The sequence below is a fragment of the Lepidochelys olivacea genome, assembly GCF_965140295.1.
Source record: "Lepidochelys olivacea isolate rLepOli2 genome assembly, chromosome: 1".
NCBI classification, from domain to species: Eukaryota; Metazoa; Chordata; order Testudines; family Cheloniidae; genus Lepidochelys; species Lepidochelys olivacea.
The window spans coordinates 284546690-284568757 of record NC_140411.1 but is presented as its reverse complement, the minus strand read 5'-3'; the positions used below and the strand labels follow the sequence as shown (position 1 = coordinate 284568757).

The following is a 22068-nucleotide window of genomic DNA, read 5'->3' as shown; positions in this document are numbered from 1 at the left end:
TAAAACATTGTCGTGGGCGGTTCTGGGTACATATCGTCAGGCCCCCGTTCCCTCCCTCCCTCCGTGAAAGGAAGGGCAGACAATCGTTTCGTGCCTTTTTTCCTGAGTTACCTGTGCAGACGCCATACCACGGCAAGCATGGAGCCTGCTCAGGTAACCGTCACCCTATGTCTCCTGGGTGCTGGCAGACGCGGTACGGCTTTGCTACACAGTAGCAGCAACCCATTGCCTTCTGGCAGCAGACGGTGCAGTATGGCTGGTAGTCGTCCTCGTCATGTCCGAGGTGCTCCTGGCCACGTCGGCTGAGAGCGCCTGGGCAGACATGGGCGCAGGGACTAAATTTGGAGTGACTTGACCAGGTCATTCTCTTTAGTCCTGCAGTCAGTCCTATTGAACCGTCTTATGGTAAGCAGGCAGGCGATACGGATTGCTAGCAGTCGTACTGTACCATCTTCTGCCAGGCAGGCAAGAGATATGGATGGCATGCAGTCCTTCTGCTGCCAGCCAAAGATGTAAAAGATAGATGGAGTGGATCAAAACAAGAAATAGACCAGATTTGTTTTGTACTCATTTGCTTCCTCCCCTCCCCTGTCTAGGGGACTCATTCCTCTAGGTCACACTGCAGTCACTCACAGAGAAGGTGCAGCGAGGTAAATCTAGCCATGTATCAATCAGAGGCCAGGCTAACCTCCTTGTTCCAATAAGAACAATAACTTAGGTGCACCATTTCTTATTGGAACCCTCCGTGAAGTCCTGCCTGAAATACTCCTTGATGTAAAGCCACCCCCTTTGTTGATTTTAGCTCCCTGAAGCCAACCCTGTAAGCCGTGTCATCAGTCGCCCCTCCCTCCGTCAGAGCAACGGCAGACAATCGTTCCGCGCCTTTTTTCTGTGCGGACGCCATACCAAGGCGAGCATGGAGGCCGCTCAGCTCACTTTGGCAATTAGGAGCACATTAAACACCACACGCATTATCCAGCAGTATATGCAGTACCGGAGCCTGGCAAAACGATACCGGACGAGGAGGCGACGTCAGCGTGGTCACGTGAGTGATCAGGACATGGACACAGATTTCTCTGAAAGCATGGGCCCTGCCAATGCATGCATCTTGGTGCTAATGGGGCAGGTTCATGCTGTGGAACGCCGATTCTGGGCTCGGGAAACAAGCACAGACTGGTGGGACCGCATAGTGTTGCGGGTCTGGGACGATTCCCAGTGCCTGCGAAACTTTTGCATGCGTAAGGGCACTTTCATGGAACTTTGTGACTTGCTTTCCCCTGCCCTGAAGCACATGAATACCAAGATGAGAGCAGCCCTCACAGTTGAGAAGTGAGTGGCGATAGCCCTGTGGAAGCTTGCAAGGCCAGACAGCTACCGGTCAGTTGGGAATCAATTTGGAGTGGGCAAACAATGTGAAGCATTGGCATTTTAGGGGGTTCAGCCACCACTACCCCAGCTGTGTTGTTTGACTCCTTCAATGGAGATGGAGGCAATACGGAAGCAGGTTTTGGGGACGAAGAAGATGCTGATGATGATGATGAGGTTGTAGATAGCTCACAGCAAGCAAGCGGAGAAACCAGTTTTCCCGGCAGCCAGGAACTGTTGCTTCACATTGTTGCTTCACATTCATGCATTCTTTATTCATTCATCACACAAATAGGGGGATGACTACCAAGGTAGCCCAGGAGGGGTGGTGGAGGAGGGAAGGAAAATGCCACACAGCACTTTAAAAGTTTACAACTTTAAAATTTATTGAATGCCAGCCTTCTGTTTTTTGGGCAATCCTCCGTGGTGGGGTGGCTGGTTGGCTGGAGGCCCCCCCCAACCGCGTTCTTGGGTGTCTGGGTGTGGAGGCTATGGAACTTGGGGAGGAGGGCGGTTGGTTACTCAGGGGCTGCAGTGGCAGTCTGTGCTCCAGCTGCGTTTGCTGCAGCTCAACCATACACTGGAGCATACTGGTTTGATCCTCCAGCAGCCTCAGCATTGAATCCTGCCTCCTCTCATCACGCTGCCGCCACATTTGAGCTTCAGCCCTCTCTTCAGCCCGCCACCTCTCCTACCGGTCATTTTGTGCTTTCCTGCACTCTGACATTATTTGTCTCCACGCATTCGTCTGTGCTCTGTCAGTGTGGGAGGACAGCATGAGCTCGGAGAACATTTCATCGCGAGCGCGTTTTTTTTTTTTCTTTCTAAGCTTCACTAGCCCCTGGGAAGGAGAAGATCCTGTGATCATTGAAACACATGCAGCTGGTGGAGAAAAAAAAAAAAGGGACAGCGGTATTTAAAAAGACACATTTTATAAAACAGTGGCTACACTCTTTCAGGGTAATCCTTGCTGTTAACATTACATACATAGCACATGTGCTTTCGTTACAAGGTCGCATTTTGCCTCCCCCCACCGCGTGGCTACCCCCTCAACCCTCCCCCCTCCCTGTGACTAACAGTGGGGAACATTTCTGTTTAGCCACAGGCAAACAGCCCAGCAGGAATGGGCTCCTCTGACTGTCCCCTGAAGAAAAGCACTCTATTTCAACCAGGTGACCATGAATTATATCTCACTCTCCTGAGGATAACACAGAGAGATAAAGAACGGATGTTGTTTGAATGCCAGCAAACATACACTGCAATGCTTTGTTCTACAGTGATTCCCGAGTACGTGTTACTGGCCTGGAGTGGTAAAGTGTCCTACCATTAAGGACACAATAAGGCTGCCCTCCCCAGAAACCTTTTGCAAAGGCTTTAGGAGTACATCTAGGAGAACCGTGAATGCCAGGGCAAAGTAATCCTTTCACATGCTTGCTTTTAAACCATGTATAGTATTTTAAAAAGGTACACTCACCGGAGGTCCCTTCTCTGCCTGCTGGGTCCAGGAGGCAGCCTTGGGTGGGTTCGGTGGGTACTGGCTCCAGGTCCAGGGTGAGAAACAGTTCCTGGCTGTCGGGAAAACCGGTTTCTCTGCTTGCTTGCTGTGAGCTATCTACAACCTCATCATCATCTTCTTCGTCCCCAAAACCTGCTTCCGTATTGCCTCCATCTCCATTGAAGGAGTCAAACAACACAGCTGGGGTAGTGGTGGCTGAACCCCCTAAAATGGCATGCAGCTCATCATAGAAGCGGCATGTTTGGGGCTATGACCCGGAGCGGCCGTTCGCCTCTCTGGTTTTCTGGTAGGCTTGCCTCAGCTCCTTCAGTTTCACGCGGCACTGCTTCGGGTCCCTGTTATGGCCTCTGTCCTTCATGCCCTGGGAGATTTTGACAAAGGTTTTGGCATTTCGAAAACTGGAACGGAGTTCTGATAGCACGGATTCCTCTCCCCAAACAGCGATCAGATCCCATACCTCCCGTTCGGTCCATGCTGGAGCTCTTTTGCGATTCTGGGACTCCATCATCGTCACCTGCACCTTGCCACGCTGGCCAAACAGGAAATGAGATTTAAAAGTTCGCGGTTCTTTTCCTGTCTACCTGGCCAGTGCATCTGAGTTGAGAGTGCTGTCCAGAGCGGTCACAATGGAGCACTCTGGGATAGCTCCCGGAGGCCAATACCATCGAATTGTGTCCACTGTACCCCAAATTCGAGCTGGCAACGTCGATTTAAGTGCTAATCCACTTGTCAGGGGTGGAGTAAGGAAATCGATTTTAAGAGCCCTTTAAGTCGAAATAAAGGGCTTCATTGTGTGGACGGGTGCAGGTTTACATCGATTTAACGCTGCTAAATTCGACCTAAAGTCCTAGTGTAGACCAGGGCTAAGAAGGAAAGGTGTCTGCAAAAGGGGAGAGGACAAGAAGGGAGGCACTTGGATCCTGAGAGATTGCAAGGGTTATGATGGTCATTGAACTGAAAACAAGCAAGTATCTGGCCCCAAAAGATTTCCCAACAGCATAATGCTAGGAGTTGCGTCCTAATAGTTTCCATATCTGCACCCAGAGGTGCCACAGTTTTGTTTTATTTTTAATTTTTAGCAGACAGAAGGACGGACACCTTAAGCGCAGTCTCTGACCAAACAGCTGTAATTCAGGACTCAGCAATTATCCACATGTAAAAACATCTCTGGTGAATTTTAAAAGTGCAAATTCTTTCATTTAGCCAATGTTCCTGTCTTTACAGAGTATCTGGGAAGGAAGACATTTTTATGCAGTTTGTTTGTTTTGTCCCAGAATATATAAAGGTATACAACTGGAAAACAAAGATAATATTTCATCTCCAGTTGTGTGGAAGTGTCTGGGACTCTAGGTTTCCAACCACTGGAGGCAGTGGGGAAGAACATCTACAAGCAGCAAGGGGCACAAATATTACAGTTCAGGACATTGCTGCTTTATTTTCACCAGAAAATAATCTAGCCAACATGTCACTAGACTGAAAAAGCTTGAGAAGCATAACTGTGAAATGGCCTACTGGCTGCCAAAGAATATGAAGGGGGAGAGAAGGTCCTACTAAATCAGGAATTTGAAGGCATGTTGGACCTGGGTTTTACATAGGGATTCTACACATTAGATCTTTAAAATAAAAGACTAGGAAATTAATAGGAAGGTGTGTGAATGTATTTCACTGGTATCCCCCAACAAATCATTTTGCAGTCAAATTTGAGTTTAAGTTTACCCTTATTCTAGAAGGATGTTGCTTTCAGAGGTTTTTTTTATTTTTGACAAGCTTTCTTAATACATTAGATTTTTACCATCTGAGTTTTCCTCTCCATTTCACCACTTGACTTATAGGGGTATCTGCTTTGTATGAAATTACTTCCACTTTGCCTTCCAGAGTGATATTCAGGCATTAATCTTACAGGCAGATGAATTTATCAGATCCAGCATACTTCAGTTAAACAGCCTTCGTATAAATCTTTCATCAAGAGTTAGGATGATATCCTAATTTTCAACTCAGCCTGCACTGACATGAGAGAAGTCGGAGCTGTTGGTCTGGTCTTTTATTAAGCACTTTGGTCCCAATTAAGCAAGGCAGTTAAGCATATTCTAACTTTAAGTCCCATTGACTGCAGTAGGATTACTCGCATGCATCAAGTTAAGCAAGTTCTTAAATATTTTGTGAATCAAAGCTTTATCTCAGGAATTTAAATCAGTTGTAAAAAGCATGCAAATCTCTTTGCTGAAAGAGATCTTGGGAGTGTATTGAGTTTTCTGCCTACAGAAAACTCGCAATTATATTTACCTTAGTTGCAGCCAAACTCTACTGCTAGATATTCATTTTAAAGAAATTTGTACACTTATGCAGGGTTTGATTTATAAATCATTAGCTTTTTCTTTTTGGAAAAAGGTAGAATTTTAATGCAGTTGTCTTTAATAGAGGAAGGAGAACAGTGAACACAAGGAATGGTTTCAAGAATGTTTGTTTTCCCATGAGGTTTTACCAGTTGTTAAAATATGCTAAGAAGTTTATATTAATGTATTCAGAGCTGGCCTTTGGCTGTCCAGACCCCTGCCCAGGGCAGCCCACCAAAGAGGGCCAGGGCCAGATTAACCTTTTGTGGGCCCAGCGTCAAACATATTTGTGGGCCCCCATGGGGGCAATGGAGTGTGGGGACTGACGTCCTTGCACCAGAGCGAGTGGCCAGCCAGGGGCAATGACATGTGGCACAGCAGGGGTGACCCCGCTCTGCCCAGCCCAGTGCGAGGGCACTGTTTACAAACTGGCAGTATCCAGACGCACAGTGCCCCGCCTGGTCTTGTGCTGCCAGCATGCCCCTTCCCCTCGAGGCTGGGGCCAGGCCCATGCCGTGCCACACAGTCCCCCCCCCCCCCCAATAGCCCATAGGTGCCAACTCCATGGGGGATAAAGAGCTGGAACACCCACAGGAAAAAAAAATAGTGTGTACTGAGCACCCACCGGCAACCCCGCCAATCAGCTCCTCCCCCTTGCCCACAACACCTCCCGTGCACTACTGATCAGCGGTGGGCAGGAGGCACTGGGGGGAGTGGACAGGGGAGGAACAGGGGCAGGAAGAGTCAGAGTGAAGGCAGGGGGGCACTCGGGAGAGGGTGTGGGATGGGGCAGAAAGAGGCCAGCATCTCTCTGCCCACAGCCCCACCACAACTGCCCAGCACCCCACACAGAACCCTCACTCCCTAATGCCCCAAAACACACACAGATGTTCCCTGCCCTCTCACAGCCCAGTACGCCCCCAGGCCCTACTGAGACCCACTCCCCCATGCCTTGTCTCCCAGCCACACTCACCCGCCCTGCTGGGAGGCAACTGTCTGCCAGGCTGAGCTGGCAGCACAACCAGGGGTGGTCATCGCTCCAGCCCCTTGGGAGTAGCGCGATCTGGGCTCCCTCAGGAGCCACTTGCCTGGAGGAACCCAGCCAAGCCCCCGACACTGTCGCCCCACAACTGGCCAGGCTTCTGCACCAGACCCAGGCAGCTCAGCTCCAGGGAGGCAGGCAGGGCCCCACAGTGGGTGAGAAGCAGAGACTGCCTGGAACTGGAGGTGCACTGGGGTCTGGCCAGGAAGCGGAGAGGAGCCCTCGGCTGAGCTGGCCGAGAGGAGCAAGAGGGGGGAGCCAGTGAGCTGGCGGGGTCTTAAGGCACAGTCAGAAGGGGCCCCGGCCTGCTCCGCTTGGGCATGGACCCGGCTCCATGTGACCATTGGCGCTATTGTAAACCCAGCACTGAAGAGGACGCTGTGCACAGGGTTTGGATTTCCACCTGACCTGCCAGAGCCAGCTGGGCTGACAGAAGTGGCTGGAGAGGGGGCTGGTGTGGGTGGGGGAGGGAGGGAGACCTGAGCTGCAGGGGGCAGTTGGACAACCAGCCCTCTGAGCCAGATGACTCCTCCGGAGCAGGGATTCCCCTCCTCCACCTGCGAAGCTGCTGCTGTCCCTGCCTCCCTAGCCACTCGAGACTGGGAGTGTCTGCCTGTCTGCTGTGGGGTGGCGGGGGCTGATGTCAGGGTGTCTCCCCCCCCTCCCACACACACACACCTGTGCACCCAATTTTCACTGAGCTGGGGTGACAGGACAGGGGGAAATCTGTGTCCCTGCTGCTGCCTCTCTGGGTTTAGAGCTGCTTGCCGCTGCTTGTATCTGAACACAAGCCTTCAGGATCTTGACCTTGAATGCTTTTTTAAAGAGACAGCACACTCATATACTTAGGCACACACACAACACCAGGGCTCCCTGCATTCAGGTCACTTCCCCACCTGGGCTGTGCTGAGGCATCAGCAGCTGCTACTCTCCTGCCCTCTCCGTAGGCAGCCCCGGGGGTGGGGGGGTGCATGGGGCGGAGGAGCAGCAGTCCAGTGGAGGAGTGAGCAGAAATGCCAACTGTTTTGTACATCCAGGTGGGTCAGTTTCCCCACGTGGGTGCAGGAGGGAGATGCAGGGTAGGGGGCTCAGGAGGGAGAAGGGAGAAGCGAAGGAGGCATAGTGCAGGGGTTAGGGGCACAGGATAGGAGTGAAGGGGTGCAGGGCTTAGGGGGCATGGGAGGGGAGAGCAGGGATTAGGGTTGAAGGTGGCACAGTGCAGGGGTTGGGGAGCACCATGCCCATGGGCACCAAAATGCAAGTTCGCCCAGGGTGCCATTTTCCTTAAGGCCGGCCCTGAATGTGTTTAATACCTTAAATGTAGGATCTTATTAAAATTGTACACAGTGAAATTCATCTAACAGAATTTTCTTCTGCCTTTGTAGCGGCAATTACCCAAGAAAACCTTATAAAGCAGGAGCATCATGTAGTCAGTGCTCAAAAGAGGACACCTGTGTGGACAATCTATGTAGTAAGTAAAAGTGAATTTATTAGGGACTAGGAAAAGGCAAACAATATCACCCTATTGATAAACTGTTCCTTATATTCTTTATACCATCTCAGGACTCTCTCAGGCCACAATTCAACAAAGCACTTTAGTGTATACTCAAGTCCATTCCTATTCAGTAAAGCACCTAATTAAGTACTTCATGTCTTACTGAATTAGTATCTCAATAAGGATTGCAAACTACCAGATTGGTTTTAGCCAGTTATTACTGTCATTGGGACAAGATGCTACCAATCACTGACTTTCTGTTAAAGGCTAATAACCAATTTAAAAATCACTGATTCAAGAAAGTAAAGTTCCAGCTAAGCACTCTTTGGGCAGCTTACAGTATATCTGACATTTGTTCACTAGCATCCAGTCACTTTTGGGAAACGGTTGTGACTAATTCATGCCAGGATGTAAAAGAGTGACTTATCCCTGCAGATGTGCAGCCTGCAGACAATTAATCTATAGGAGTGTGCCATTCTTCACAGGGCTGTTTCATATAAATTTAACATCCTTGCAGGGAGGGAAATACCAAAGAAACCCAACAGAGTAGCAGTTAACTTCAAAAGGGGGAACTGTATAAAAATGAGAAGGCTAGTTAAATAGAAATTAAAAGAAACTGTCAGTAGTGTGAAATGCTCACAAGCTGCATGGAAATCTTTTAAAAACCACCATAATAGAGGCTCAAACTGAATGTATACCCAAATAAATAAAAAACCACACTACAGGAAGAGGGCCAAAAAAAAAAAATGCAACCACGACTAAACAAAGTAAAAGAGGCGGTTAAAGGCAAAATATATTTTTAAACTTGGAAGTCAAATCCTACGGAGAAAGATAAAAAGGAGCATAAATTCTGGCAAGTAAAGTATAATTAGGTAGGCCAAAAAATTTGAAGAGCTACTTGCAAAAGCCACAAACTAACAGCAACATTTTTTGTTTAAGTACATCAGAAGCAGGAACCCTGGAATCCAATCTATTAAGGCACTCAGATACTATGGCGATGAGTGCAGTATAGAAAGCTATAGAGAATATCAGGGTTGGAAGGGACCTCAGGAGGTCATCTAGTCCAACCCCCTGCTCAAAGTAGTACCAATCCCAACTAAATCATCCCAGCCAGGGCTTTGTCAAGCCTGACCTTAAAAACCTCCAAGGAAGGAGATTCCACCCCCTTCCTAGGTAACCCATTCCAGTGATTCACCACCCTCCAGGTGAAAAAGTTTTTCTTAATATCCAACCTAAACCTCCCCCACTGCAACTTGAGACCATTACTCCTTGTTCTGTCATCTGCTACCACTGAGAACAGTCTAGATCCATCCTTTTTGGAACCCCCGTTCAGGTCGTTGAAAACAGCTATCAAATCCCCCCTCATTCTTCTCTTCTGCAGACTAAATAATCCCAGTTCCCTCAGTCTCTCCTCATAAATCACATGCTCCAGCCCCCTAATCATTTTTATTTTCCCACATCCTTCTTGTAGTGTGGGGCCCAAAACTGGACACAGTACTCCAAATGAGGCCTCACCAATGCCAAATAGAGGGGAACGATCATGTCCCTCGATCTGCTGGCAATGCTCCTACTTATACAACACAAAATGCTGTTAGCCTTCTTGGCAACAAGGGCACACTGATTCATAATCCAGCTTCTCGTCCACTGTAACCCCTAGGTCCTTTTCTGAAGAACTGCTGTCTAGCCAGTTGGTTTCCAGCCTGTAGCAGTGTATGGGATTCTTTCTTCCTAAGTGCAGGACTCTGCACTTGTCCTTGTTGAACCTCATCAGATTTCTTTTGGCCCAATCCTCTAATTTGTCTAGGTCCCTTTGTACCCTATCCCTACCCTCCAGAGCATCTACCACTCCTCCCAGTTTAGTGTCATCTGCAAACTTGCTGAGGGTACAATCCATGCCATCCTCTAGATCATTAGTGAAGATACTGAACAAAACTGGCCCCAGGACCAACCTTTGGGGCACTCCGCTGGACACCAGCTGCCCACTAGACATGGAGCCATTGATCACTACCTGTTGAGCCCAATGATCTAGCCAGCTTTCTATCCACCTTATAGTCCATTCATCCAGCCCATACTTCTTTAACTCGCTGGCAAGAATACTGTGGGAGACCGTACCAAAAGCTTTCGCTAAAGTCAAGGAATAGCATATCCACTGCTTTCCCCTCATCCACAGAGCCAGTTATCTCATCATAGAAGGCAATTAGGTTAGAATAGATCTTATTTCAAAAGGCTCCTACAGATATGCAAAAGAATGACAATGCTAAAGGCCACAAACTAGAGGTCTCCCGATGCTGCATAGATGTCAAAATAAAGTGAGGACTTGAGCTTGGCAAAATTTTTGGCTACATTTTCTTTTTCTACCAAGAAAATGCAGATTCAGGTTGACTGAAGCATTTTGTGAATTGGTGTTGATTTCAGTAGTTATTTTGACCAAAAGAAAGAAATTTTGAATATTGTTAAAATGAACTATTTTGACATTAATGAAACAGCTTGTTTTGATTTTCTGGGCTAGACTCACAAAGGAATTTAAGTACAAAAATAGTTGGTGGAGGGGGTGGTGCCCCCCAACTGTCCAGGGGGGGAAGGAGCAGTTTGTCCTAGTTCTCTATTCCAGAAGGTTCTCAAGCCCTTTGAGTGTGTGGTGTTGCGATCTGGTGCACAGAGTTGCAGTGCCAGTCAGTGCTAAACTTCAGGGGTGCTTGTGACCCTGTGTGCCCGGCCTCAGTGCCCAGTGTGGGGAGCCAGTCTTGTCCCTGTGGGACAGGAGCCATTGATGCACGGTGAATGCAGGGCAGACTCACTCTCCAACCCTCCACCCCACCCTGAGGCCTCCCCTCAGGGGTTTTTTCACCCTTAGAAGGGGGCGGCCCTCACTTTCAGATTTTTCCCCAGGCCCCTACAGTCCCCTAAAGCTCTATGTAGTCCTGTCGCCACCCCTTCCCGAGTAACCTTTAGCACAGTGGTTAGGGCACTCCTCTTGGGAAGCCTAGGTTTGAACCCAGGTCTCTTCTCCCCCCACTTCAGTGAGTGCTCCAAACACCACCCAAGTTCTGGTCCAGGGGTCAGCAACCTTCAGCACATAGCCCATCAGGGTTATCCGCCGGTAGACCACGAGACATTTTGTTTATGTTGACCATCCGCAGGTACGGAATCCCGCAGCTCCCCATGGCTGCAGTTCACTGCTTCCAGCCAATAGGAGCTCCAGGAAGCGGTGGCAGCCAGCACATCCCTGCAGCCCGCACCGCTTCCTACAGCTCCCATTGACCAGTAACGGCAAACCACGGCCACTGGGAGCTGCAGGCAGCCATGCCTGCAGATGGTCAACGTAAACAAAATGTCTTGCGGCCTGCCAATGGATTAACCTGATGGGCCGTGTGCCGAAGATTGCTGACCCCTGTTCTAGTCCCCACTCCACTAAATATTTAAGTATTTATACAAAGTGGAACATCCTCAACGGGAGTGATTGAAAAAACAACCCACCCAGAATACCCTATAGCCTGGTGATTAGGGTGCTCACCTGGGAGTTGGGGGACACATCTGGGTTTAAGTTCTTACTCCCAACAGGGGATTTGAACCCGAGTTTTTCCCCTCCCACTGAGCTAAAGGTTATAAGGATGTTTTGTGAATCTATCCAATCATTTCCTTTGCCTTTCTTAAATACCTGAACCAAAATGTTCCATTCAACCCAAACATACTTTTGTATCTTATTTTTCAGAATTGCCAGTGAGCCAAACTAGTTATTTACCCAGCTCTAGTTAGGACATTTATTTTCTGTTTCAATTGAGAGGTACAGACTGAAATCAAGACTGGGCACTAGGAAAGGCCTGGGTTCTCTTTGACAATTGCTCATTGCCTTGATTAAGTTACATATAGATTCATAGTCTAAGGCCAGAAAGAACCATTGTAATCATCTACTATTACCTTCCTAATAGCACAGGCCAGAGAACTTCCCCAACATAATTTCTAGAGCATATCTTTTAGGAAACGCCCCCCTTCTTGATTTGAAAATTGTCAATGAGGGAGAATCCATCCAATGATTAATTATTCTCACTGTTTAAAAATTTACCTTATTTCCAGTCTGAATTTGTTTAGCTTCAACTTCCAGCCATTTGATCATGTTATACCTGTCTCCTTAATCAAGAGGAGAACATCATTAAATATTTGTTTTCTATGTAGATCCTTATAGACTGTAATCAATTCACCCCCTAGCCTTCTCTTTGTTATGTTAAATAGATTGATAGACTCGAGTTATAAGGCATGTTTTCAGAGAAAAGCCACAAGAATGATGAAAGGATTAGAACTCTCTCCACTTTATCAACATCCTTCTTGAATTGTGGTCACCAGAACTGGACACAGTGTTCCAGCAGCAGTTGCACCAGTGTCAAACATAGAAATACAATAAACTCTCTACTCCTATTCAAGATTTCCCTGTTTATGCATCCTAGGATCGTACTAGCTCTTTTGGCCACAGCATCACACTAGGAGTTCATGTTCAGCTGTTTATCCACCATGACCCCCAAATCTTTGTCAGTCACTACTTCCCAGAATAGAGTCCCCCTTTGTGTAAGTATGGCTATATTCTGTGTTCTCAGATGTGTACATTAACATGTAGCAATATTAAAATACATACTGTTTGCTTGTATCCAGTTTATCAAGCGATCCAGATTGCTCTGAATCAGTAACCTGTCCTCTTCATTGCTTACCACACCCCCAAATCTTGCATCATCTGCAAACTTCCTCAGCGATGATTGTGTGTTTTCTGCCAGGTCATTGATAAAGGCTTTGGCCTGGAGTTTGCTACTGACCACTGGGGCGCTGCCTTGGGATTAGCACACTACTAGCCTGACATCCCTACCTTCAGTTTCTTGCCCCATGGTCTCACACTCACGCTTTCTGAAGTCAGATTATTTCCTCTCCCTTGCTCAGGGTGCTCTCTCTTCAGAGCTTGGCCCTATAGCTAGGTCACTATAATCCTCCCCTTCTGGGGTATCAAAGTCCTACCGGACAAACCATCTCAGGCAGTCTTAAATGCCACTGCCCAGTCAGTGCCATTTCTCCAGTGATTGTTATGGAAACCTGGGCCCAGCCATTACTCTGGATTCCAGCCCAGGGACACTACAACCCACAGCCAAAAGCTGCACTGTCCCAAACATCACTGCTGTTTCCCTGGGCTGCTTCCTACTTAGCCTTGATCAGGTTCCTTCTCCACCCTTCTCTCAGGGCCAGGGTCCCAGAGCTTTTATTGTCCCTCAGGTTTCCTCCTTTACCTCTTTAAGCCCAGAGAGTGACTACAGATCTTTTCTGCTGCAGCCCCCTTCTTATACTCCATTTCCTGGTTTTATCGCAGCTCAGCCTGACCATTGCCCAGCTGCACTTCATCATCAATTAAAAGCTTATCAGCCCTGACTCTCCCCCAGGTGCAGCCTGTTGCAGGCTTAATTGGCCCTTTCTCTCTACTCAGGCCTGTTGTGGGGTAGGCACCCATCACAATGTTAAATAGGGTAGGGTGAAGAACAGCAGGACCCTGCTGGGAACACACCTGCTCAATGTTGATTCCCCATTTACAGTTACATTTTGAGACCTATCACTTAGCCAGTTTTTAATCCATTTAATGTGCATCATGTTAACCTAGAACTATATAAAATTTTTAAATCAAAATGTCATGTGGTACCAAGTCAAATGCTTTACAGAAGTCTAAGTCTAAGAATATTACATCAAACTATTATTATTAAGTATATTGTTATCTTTATCAACCAACTGTGTAATTTCATTAAAAAAATCAAGTTAGTTTAACAGGCTCTATTTCCCATAAACCAGGTTGTTTTGCATTAATTACATTACCCTCCTTGAGTTCTTTATTAATCAAGTACCATATCAGCTGCTCCTTTATTTTGTCAGGATCAGTGTCAGGCTCACAGGCCTATAATTACCCATGTCACCCAGTTTACTGTTTTTTAAAAATTGGCACATTAGCTTTCTTCTAGTCTTCTGGAACTTCCCCAGTGTTCCAAGACTTATTGAAAATAAACATGAATGGTCCAGCACACTCCTTTATCAGCTCTTTTAAAACTCTTGGATGCAAGTCATCTGGACTTGCTGATTTAAAAATGTCTGACTTTAGTAGCTTCTGTTTAACATCCCCCAAAGACACTAGTGGAATGGAAAGACAGTCTCATCATATGGTGATAATACTATCTTTTTTCCCAAATAAAGAATAAATATTAATTGAACACTTCTGCTATTTCTTCATTATTATTGATAATTCTACCACTTCCGCCTAGTAATTGACCAGTACTATTGTCAGGATTCTTTTTGTTCCTCATATATTATTGTCCTTAACTGTGGTGTCCAGAGAGTTCTCTGTACATCCCTTGGCTTCCCTTAACTTTCTAAAATTCCTAACTTCTGATTTATATTAATTATTATTAACTTCCCCATTCTTCTGTTAGTTATATATTTATTGTTTACAGCTGCCTTCACGTCCCCTCTAAACCAGGATTGTTTTTTTTAAAACCAGCAGTCTTCTTCCTCAGTTGTGGCACTGGAGTATCTAGTACGGTGTTCTTAAATGGTTCCCAAATATCACATATTTCTGATTAAATTCTTTCTCTGTTGAAGTAGCTCATAATTGTTTTCAGCTTTGTGAAAGTAGATCTATTAAAAGTACCGTGTGTGTGTGTGTATATATATATATATATATATATATATTATTACTGGTCTGGACTTTATTTTGCATGCACATTGTAAATGTGGTCAAGTGATTGTCACTTGTATCTAAGCTGCCACTAACTTTTAGTTTTGTAATCAGTTCCTCTTTATCTGTTAGGACAATATCTGATATAGAATTCCTTTGTGTTTGTTGCAACATTTTTTGAGTTAGAAAATTGTCATCTATAATGTTTAGAAATTCTAAGGATGCTTTAGTACTGGCAGAATGAGACCTCCAGTGTGTGTCACTCAAGTTGAAATTCCCCCATGATCACCTAATATTATGTTGGTTTTTTGCCTCCCACCCCCACCTACACATTATAGAGGGTGCGTAAGGAGGCAGTTATCTTGTTCCCCAGTGTGATTTGTGGTCTGTAGCAGACACTGACTAGTATCTCATCTTGTGCTTTATCTGTTAAGACATTGATCCATGATTCAAAAACATTTTCTTCCAAGCTATCAGTGACTTATACAGGTAATGCCATTTTTGACAAAGTGCCACTCCCCTTCCCCTTTTGCCATTTGATCCTTCATAAATAGGTTATAACCATTGATTTTTAACATTCCAATTGTGGACTCATTCTACCAGGTTTCAGTAATACCAACTAGATTAAATTTATGATAATAAATTAGCAATTCCAATTCCTCTTGTGTGTTACCCAAGCTTCTAGCATTAATGTATAGGCAGTTAAAGAATTTCTTGATGTCCTTTGGTTCCTTGGTTAATTTTGTTCTCAACATCTCAATTTTGTGCTGAGTTCTCATATCTTCCCTCTTTTTTTTTACCCTCCCCTATTGCTATTAATTTAACCCCCTCCTAACTACTCTAGTCAGCCTATCCACAAGGAGATTGGTCTTCTTTCTACTGAGGTAGAAGCCATCCAACCTATATAACCCCTTCTCCCCCTGGAAGATGGATTAGTGCTCCATAAAACCCAAGCCCTCCATGCTACATCACTTATTTAGGCAGTGATTCACTTCCAAAATCTTATGCCTTCTGTCTTCCTTTGCTCAGGGGACAGAAAGATATCAGATTAGCTTTATTTTCAGAATCAGTCACTAATCCTTTGAATCTGAATTTTTAAGTGACCAGCTTGAAACACATTAGCTACAGTTCTTCTTCGAGTGTCAATTCCAGTCAGGTGTGTGTACGCGCACGTGCACAGTAGCCGGATAATTTTTCCATTAGCAGCATCTGTAGGTCGGCCTAGGTGCCCCCTGGAGTCACAACTTCATGGCGCTCAATATAGAGCCCGGCCGATCCGCCACCCCCTCAGTTCCTTCTTACCGCCAGTGCCAGTAGCTGGTACTTCCCCTTGCTCTTACTTTGGCAAGCAGCTTAGCAGTTCTTTACTTACGCTATACATAGTTAAGTTTCCAGTTTAGTAAGTTAGTATAGTCTAGTAGTAGTTCTATAAATTTCAGTTACGGCGGTGGGGGGGATTCCCCCCGTTTCACCCCCATTTGTTACCGGGGCATGCTGCAATCCTTGGGCTTTAAGACTTGCCGGCTCTGCGTGAAGCACATGCCCAAAAATGACCCCCACACCTCTTGTTTACGGTGCCTGGGTGAGGGTCACCAAAAAGAACGCTGCAAGATTTGTTGGGAATTCTGACCGAGAACCCTTAAAGAGATGGAGCAGTGTCTCAAAATTCTCCTCGTGGAGGCATCTCACCAACCTCAGTTGGACACAGGCCCTGGAGATCCCGCTCCCAGCGTGTCATCTTTGACGTGAAGCACTCCGGTGCCATCCTTGAAAGATCCAGCATTGAAGAAAGACACTGGCAAGGAAGCTCGGCAATGTCATGGAGCCCCTCAGGGGCACTCCAGCTTTCAGCACCGGTCCCAGTCGCCAGCGCAGAAGAAAAAGAGATCAGAGAGGAAGATCCCCCTCAGCAAGACCCAGGACCAGCCACATTGACTCCTGCCCAGGTGAGGCAGTTGAGTCCGGGCCTGTCTTGCTCACCGAACCCATCGGAGCACCTGCCACTCCCATCCACCCCAGAGGCTTTTGTAGTGGCGCAGGACCTGCTCAGACTCATGGTACTGTTCTCGCCGCCAAGACAGGAGGACGTGCTGGTACCGCAGGCTCCATCCTGGCACCCTGGACAGTCTAAGGGAAAGCTGGTGATGATGGCATGTCGTTCCCCATCACCTCGGCACCCCTCCATGCCAGCACCTCCATCAAGGCAGAGTGGTCAGTCCCCTGGTTCTTGACGCTCTACGTTGAGAGGAGCTGCGCCACCCTGATCCTCCTATTCCGAGTCGGAGTCTGACTCATACTGCTCCAACTATAGTAGGAGAAGAAGATCCACCTCTTGGCACCATAGGATGCCCAATGCAGTGGCCCCCTTATTGGCAAAATCTGTCTCAGTGGCCCTTTTGGACTCAGTGGGCCTTTCATCAAGCCCAGGGTCGGAGGCATGAGTCCTGCTCGGGAACAGCATCAGTGGCGTCCGCGACATTCATTCTGCGACAATCAGCAACGGCACCAACACCGACAGCTGCGGTGCCGTCCTCAGCATTGACACCGACCGATGGCGCCCACCTCAACCACACCTTCGGCACCGGAGAGGTCAGGTACAACACCAGCACTGGTGTGGGGGCACAATGCTGGTACCAACCATCACGCCTCTCGCGGCACTGGGACCAGGCAGGCCTATCGCAGTCCCCCCCAGGTTCATGAGATCACTCAGGTGGGGATGGTAGGGAGCAACCACCTCCCCTGCTGGCCTCCTCCCCCTCCTCACCTGATTGGGCCCTGGTGGGCACTTCAGTAACCCCAGCTCTGGAAGACTTCAGGGTGTTGCAGCAGCTGCTGCGCCGGGTTGCAGGGGTTGGGCATTAAGGCGGAGGAAGTTGTAGACGATGCAGACCCTATGGTCAACATCCTGGCCCCCTCTGGCGCTTCCCATATCACCTTGCCATTAATCAAAACAATTACGGATATGAATAAGACCTTGTGGCAGACCCCGGCCTTGCTGCCACCTACTGCAAAGCGTAATGAGCGCCGATACTTTGTACCCTCCAAGGGCTACAAACATTTCTTTTCTCACCCCCAGCCTGACTTTCTGGTGGTGGATGCTGCTAATCAGTGGGAGAGGCAAGGCTTCCAAGGCCCTTCCCCCAAGAACAGGGACGCAAAAAGTTAGATCTCTTCGGACGAAAGGTTTACTCCATTGGGGGATTACAACTCCGAATATCCAACCAGCAGGTCATAGTCATCAGATAGTCTTAATTCACGGAGTTGGTCCCCTCAGACTTCCGTGCTGAGTTTTCAGCGTTGGTTGAGGAAGGGAGACTGATCTCAAGGGCATCCCTTCAGGTGGCACTTGACAGGGCAGATGTGGTCACAAGGGTTATGGCCACAGGAGTGTCTATGAGAAGGGGCTCGTGGCTCCAGGATTCTGGCCTCCCCTCCAAGGTACAGCAAACCATTCAGGATCTGCCTTTTGAGTGTGAGAGTCTCTTCTCAGAGAAAACTGACAAAAGGCTAAACAGCCTTAAAGACTCCAGAGCCACCCTCAGGTTCCTGGGCCTCTATACACCTTCAACGCAGAGGAGACACTTCTGTCCACAGCCTCCTCAGTGGTTCGATCATCAGAACCACCAAGATGGCTCCTGAAGGAGAAATCGGAGTGGCAGGAGAAGGTCATGTTAACCCTCTGGCCAGGGCTTGGCACAACCCAAGCAATGTTCAGGGGAAACTGGCCTTTTGATGGTGCAGTCAAGGACAACGTACCAGAGCAAGATCTGGATCCACCCTGCCTTACCTTTTCGTCCCAACTATCTCTTTCTACCGAGCATAGTCGCATATTATTTCAGACCGCTGGGTGCTCCACATGGTAGAGAGGGGATACTCCATCCAATTCTGTGCCCTCCTGCCCTTCCAGCCCCCTTCCCCGTCCCTCTTCAGAGACCCCTCTCATGAGCAACTCCTTATACAGGAGGTGCACTCACTCCTATTGCTAGGGGCAGTGGAAGAGGTTCCTCAGGAGCAGAAGGGCAAGGGCTTCTATTCCTGGTATTTCCTAATACTGAAAGCCAAAGGTGGCCTCAGGCCCATCTTGGATCTGCAATAAGTCAACAAGTTCATGAAGAAACTCAAGTTCCGGCAAGGTCTCTTTGGCCTCCTTCATCCCTTCATTGGATCCATCAGACTGGTATGCTGCCCTTGACTTGGAAGGACGCGTATTTTCATATTGCAATCACTCAGCCCCACAGAAAGTATCTCAGGTTTGTAGTGAACAATACCCACTACCAATTCACAGTCCTTCCATTCGGCCTGTCAGCAGTACCGCAAGTCTTCACCAAGTGCATGACGGTCATCGCCACATTCCTGTGTAGGCACCAGCTACAGGCGTTTCCGTGTCTCAATGATTGGCTGATCAAGGGCTGCTCCAGGACCCAAGTGGAACCTCATGTCAGATTCATCAGAGCCACCTTCAACAGCCTGGGTCTCCTTCTAAACGAAGCAAAATCGATTCTGTCCCCTGTCCAGAGGATAGCGTTTATAGGGGCAGTACAGGACTCGACCCAAGCCAGGGCATATCTGCCGGAAGCTTGGTTTCAGGCCCTGGCCAACATCATTTGAGGCCTCAGACAGTTTCTCACCACCACAGCAAGAAACTGCCTGAAGCTTCTGGGACACATGGCTGCCTGTACCTATGTGGCACCTTTTGAGTGTGAGACCTCAGGCTTTGACCTCTTCAGTCGTGGCTCGCGTCAGTGTATCACCCAGCCTGGGACAGCATGGACAGGATAGTGACCCTGCCTTGCCTGGTCCTCGACTCCCTCCTGTGGTAGCTCAACCCTCAGGAGGTATGCTCAGGGGTCCCCTTAGTCAGTCCACAACCATCTCTTTCTCTAGTGACGGACGCATCAGACTTGGCGGGGGAGCACATCCAGGAGACCACAGGACTCAAGGTGTCTGGTCTCCACATCAACATCAGAGAGGTGAGAGTGGTGTGCTTAGCATGCCAGACCTTCCGGGCATACTTAACGAGACAGTGTGTATCAGTCCTGATGGACAACATAACAGCAATGTTCTATAGCAACAAACGTGGGTGCATGCTCTTTTCCCCTGTGCCAGGAAGCTGTGTGTCCCTGTTGTAGCCTCTGTCCATCATGCCCTTGGAGATTTTGGCAAATATATTGGCATTTCGTCTTTTGGAACAGAGTTCTGCCTGCACGGATTCCTCTCCCCATACAGCGATCAGATCCAGTACCTCCTGTTCAGTCCATGCTGGAGCTCTTTTGCGATTCTGGGACTCCATGGTCACCTGTGCTGATAAGCTCTGCATGGTCACCTGTGCTGATCAGCTCTCCATGCTGGCCAAACAAGAAATGAAATTCAAAAGTTCCTGGGGCTTTTCCTGTCTACCTGGCCAGTGCATCTGAGCTGAGAGTGCTGTCCAGAGCAGTCACAATGGAGCACTCTGGGATAGCTCCTGGAGGTCAATACCGTCGAATTGCATCCACGCTACCCCAAATTCGACCCAGCAAAGTCAATTTTAATGCTAAACCCCTCGCCGGGGAGGAGTATAGAAATCGATTTTAAGAGCCCTTTAAGTCAAGAAAACAGGCTTGGTCATGTGGACAGGTGCAGGGTTAAATCGACCTAATGCTCCTAAATTCGGCCTAAACTCGTAGTGTAGACCAGAGCTCAGACACCTCAGAGGAGTCAGTTACCACTGCTGTCTGTGGGAGAAAGGAGCATCGCTTCTCATCTCTGGTACTGGGCAAGAGGAATCTAGAGTTGTTATTCTAGATAACTCTGTAGCAAAGCCAGTACCACCCTCAACATCAGTCCTAAAACCATTCTCTTCTGAATAGCTGTCAGTACGGATGATTATGATACCATCTCTCACATCAGTATCTACAGTAATGACAACAAGTACCCAAATTTATTCCAAAAGTAGTCTCAGACTTTCAGACCAACCGTTAGATATGTTTACCAGGGTTCTTTCTGAAACCTCATTCATCTCCAGGTGAGACAAGATTACACACCGTAGATGTAAAGGGAGCTATTACCTACACACAAAAAACTCTTTTGCAAATCAGCAAGATTATTTGTGGCACATGGAAGCAAATCTAAATCTCTCATCTCAAAGATTTTTGAAATAGTTATTAAACTTTATTAGAACAGCCTGTAACATTAGCAAGTTGACTTCTCTGTCTCATGTTAGATATCATTTTACTAGAGCACAGGCAACCTCAGCAGCTTATCTTAGTAGTGCTCCCATAGCTGCTATCTGTTGGGCAACTACTTGGAGCTAAGTTCATATATTCACGAGCCACTATTCATTGATGTCTGGTGTCAGATGTGATGCCAAATTTGGTTGGATTATACTGCAATCATTATTTAGGGCTTGTCTACACTACACAACGGATCAGCAGGCAGCGATCGATCCAGCGGGGGTTGATTTATCGTGTCTCGTAAAGACACGATAAAATAGACCACTGAGCGCTCTCCTGTTGACTCCGGTATTCCACCAAAACGAGGAGCGCAAGCAGAGTTGACAGGAGAGCGTCAGCTGTCAACTTACCACAGTGAAGACACCGTGGTAAGTAGATCTAAGTACGTCAGCTTCAGCTACGCTATTCATGTAGCTGAAGTTTAGTATCTTAGATCGACCCCGTGCGGTAGTGTAGACAAGCCCTTAGATAACTCCTTTAGGAAGCAGGGGATAGGAACTTAACCACTAGCTCATGACCAGGATTGGGATACGCAAATACAGACTCTCAAAGAAGAAAGAATTGTTACTTTACAGTAACTGATTCTTTGAGATGTTCTGGACATGTGGATCCCACGACCTGTTCTCCTTCTCTGTAGCTTGGAATCTTCCATTTGGATTCTGGGTGGTGAAACACCAAAATAGCAATTGGTGCCCCTATGCCCTTTCTGCCCTTGAGTGGGGGAGCGCAAAGGAGAGGGCAACCCCAGTGGACACTGCTGGTCAATTAACTCTGAACTCTTGTGCATGTAGAGCATGTGCAGTAAGAGTGGGATCCACATGAATCATCTCAAAGAATCACAGTGACTGTATGGTGAGTAACTATTTGTTCCTAGCTGATTAAACTATTTCTTTCTTTTTTCCCTCCTAGGAAATCCAAAACGTGATAAAATTATACGTATGTATTACAATTCTACACTATTACTTCAAGTTTAGTTCTTTATAAGCATGTTGTGCCCAATAAGAATTTGTGTTTGTATGCTTGTTTATAGGTTACACAAGATGGTATCCACCCTGGGAGAATAGGATCGTATGTGATGAGTCCTGTATTGCTGTTGTGGTTTTAAGACCATCACTGATGTTAATGGCTTTTCTAATTGTTTTTCTTATGCAGAAGCGTTATTCAAATATGAGTATATCTAAATAATCTATTTGAAATATATATTTCGTGAAAAGTTATGACAAGTCTTTAAAAGATTAATAGGTCACACCCACCTGTTAATCAAGAGAATTCTCTTGATTGATATTTTTACAGTGAATTTGATAATTTAAAACAGATCATAAAGTGTTACGGATGTTTAATGGGTTATAAAGAGTAAATTATTTTTGCTCTAAGCCCTTACTTAGGGTATTTATAAATATAGATAAATATATTG

At 47.1% G+C, this 22068-nt stretch overlaps 1 protein-coding gene across 1 annotated transcript in view; it reads left to right on the top strand.

Annotated features, from left to right (window-relative positions):
• LOC311521689 (glioma pathogenesis-related protein 1-like) overlaps positions 1-21839 on the top strand; it is a gene marked incomplete at both ends in the record, with an annotated part of 73862 nt that extends 52023 nt beyond the window's left edge. Inside the window, 3 exons of the mRNA XM_084630172.1 lie at positions 7642-7727; positions 21564-21590; positions 21685-21839. Of these exons, the coding sequence (XP_084486298.1) occupies positions 7642-7727; positions 21564-21590; positions 21685-21839 (268 nt within the window). The remainder of the gene's footprint in view (positions 1-7641; positions 7728-21563; positions 21591-21684) is intronic.
• Between the last annotated feature and the right edge of the window lie 229 nt (positions 21840-22068).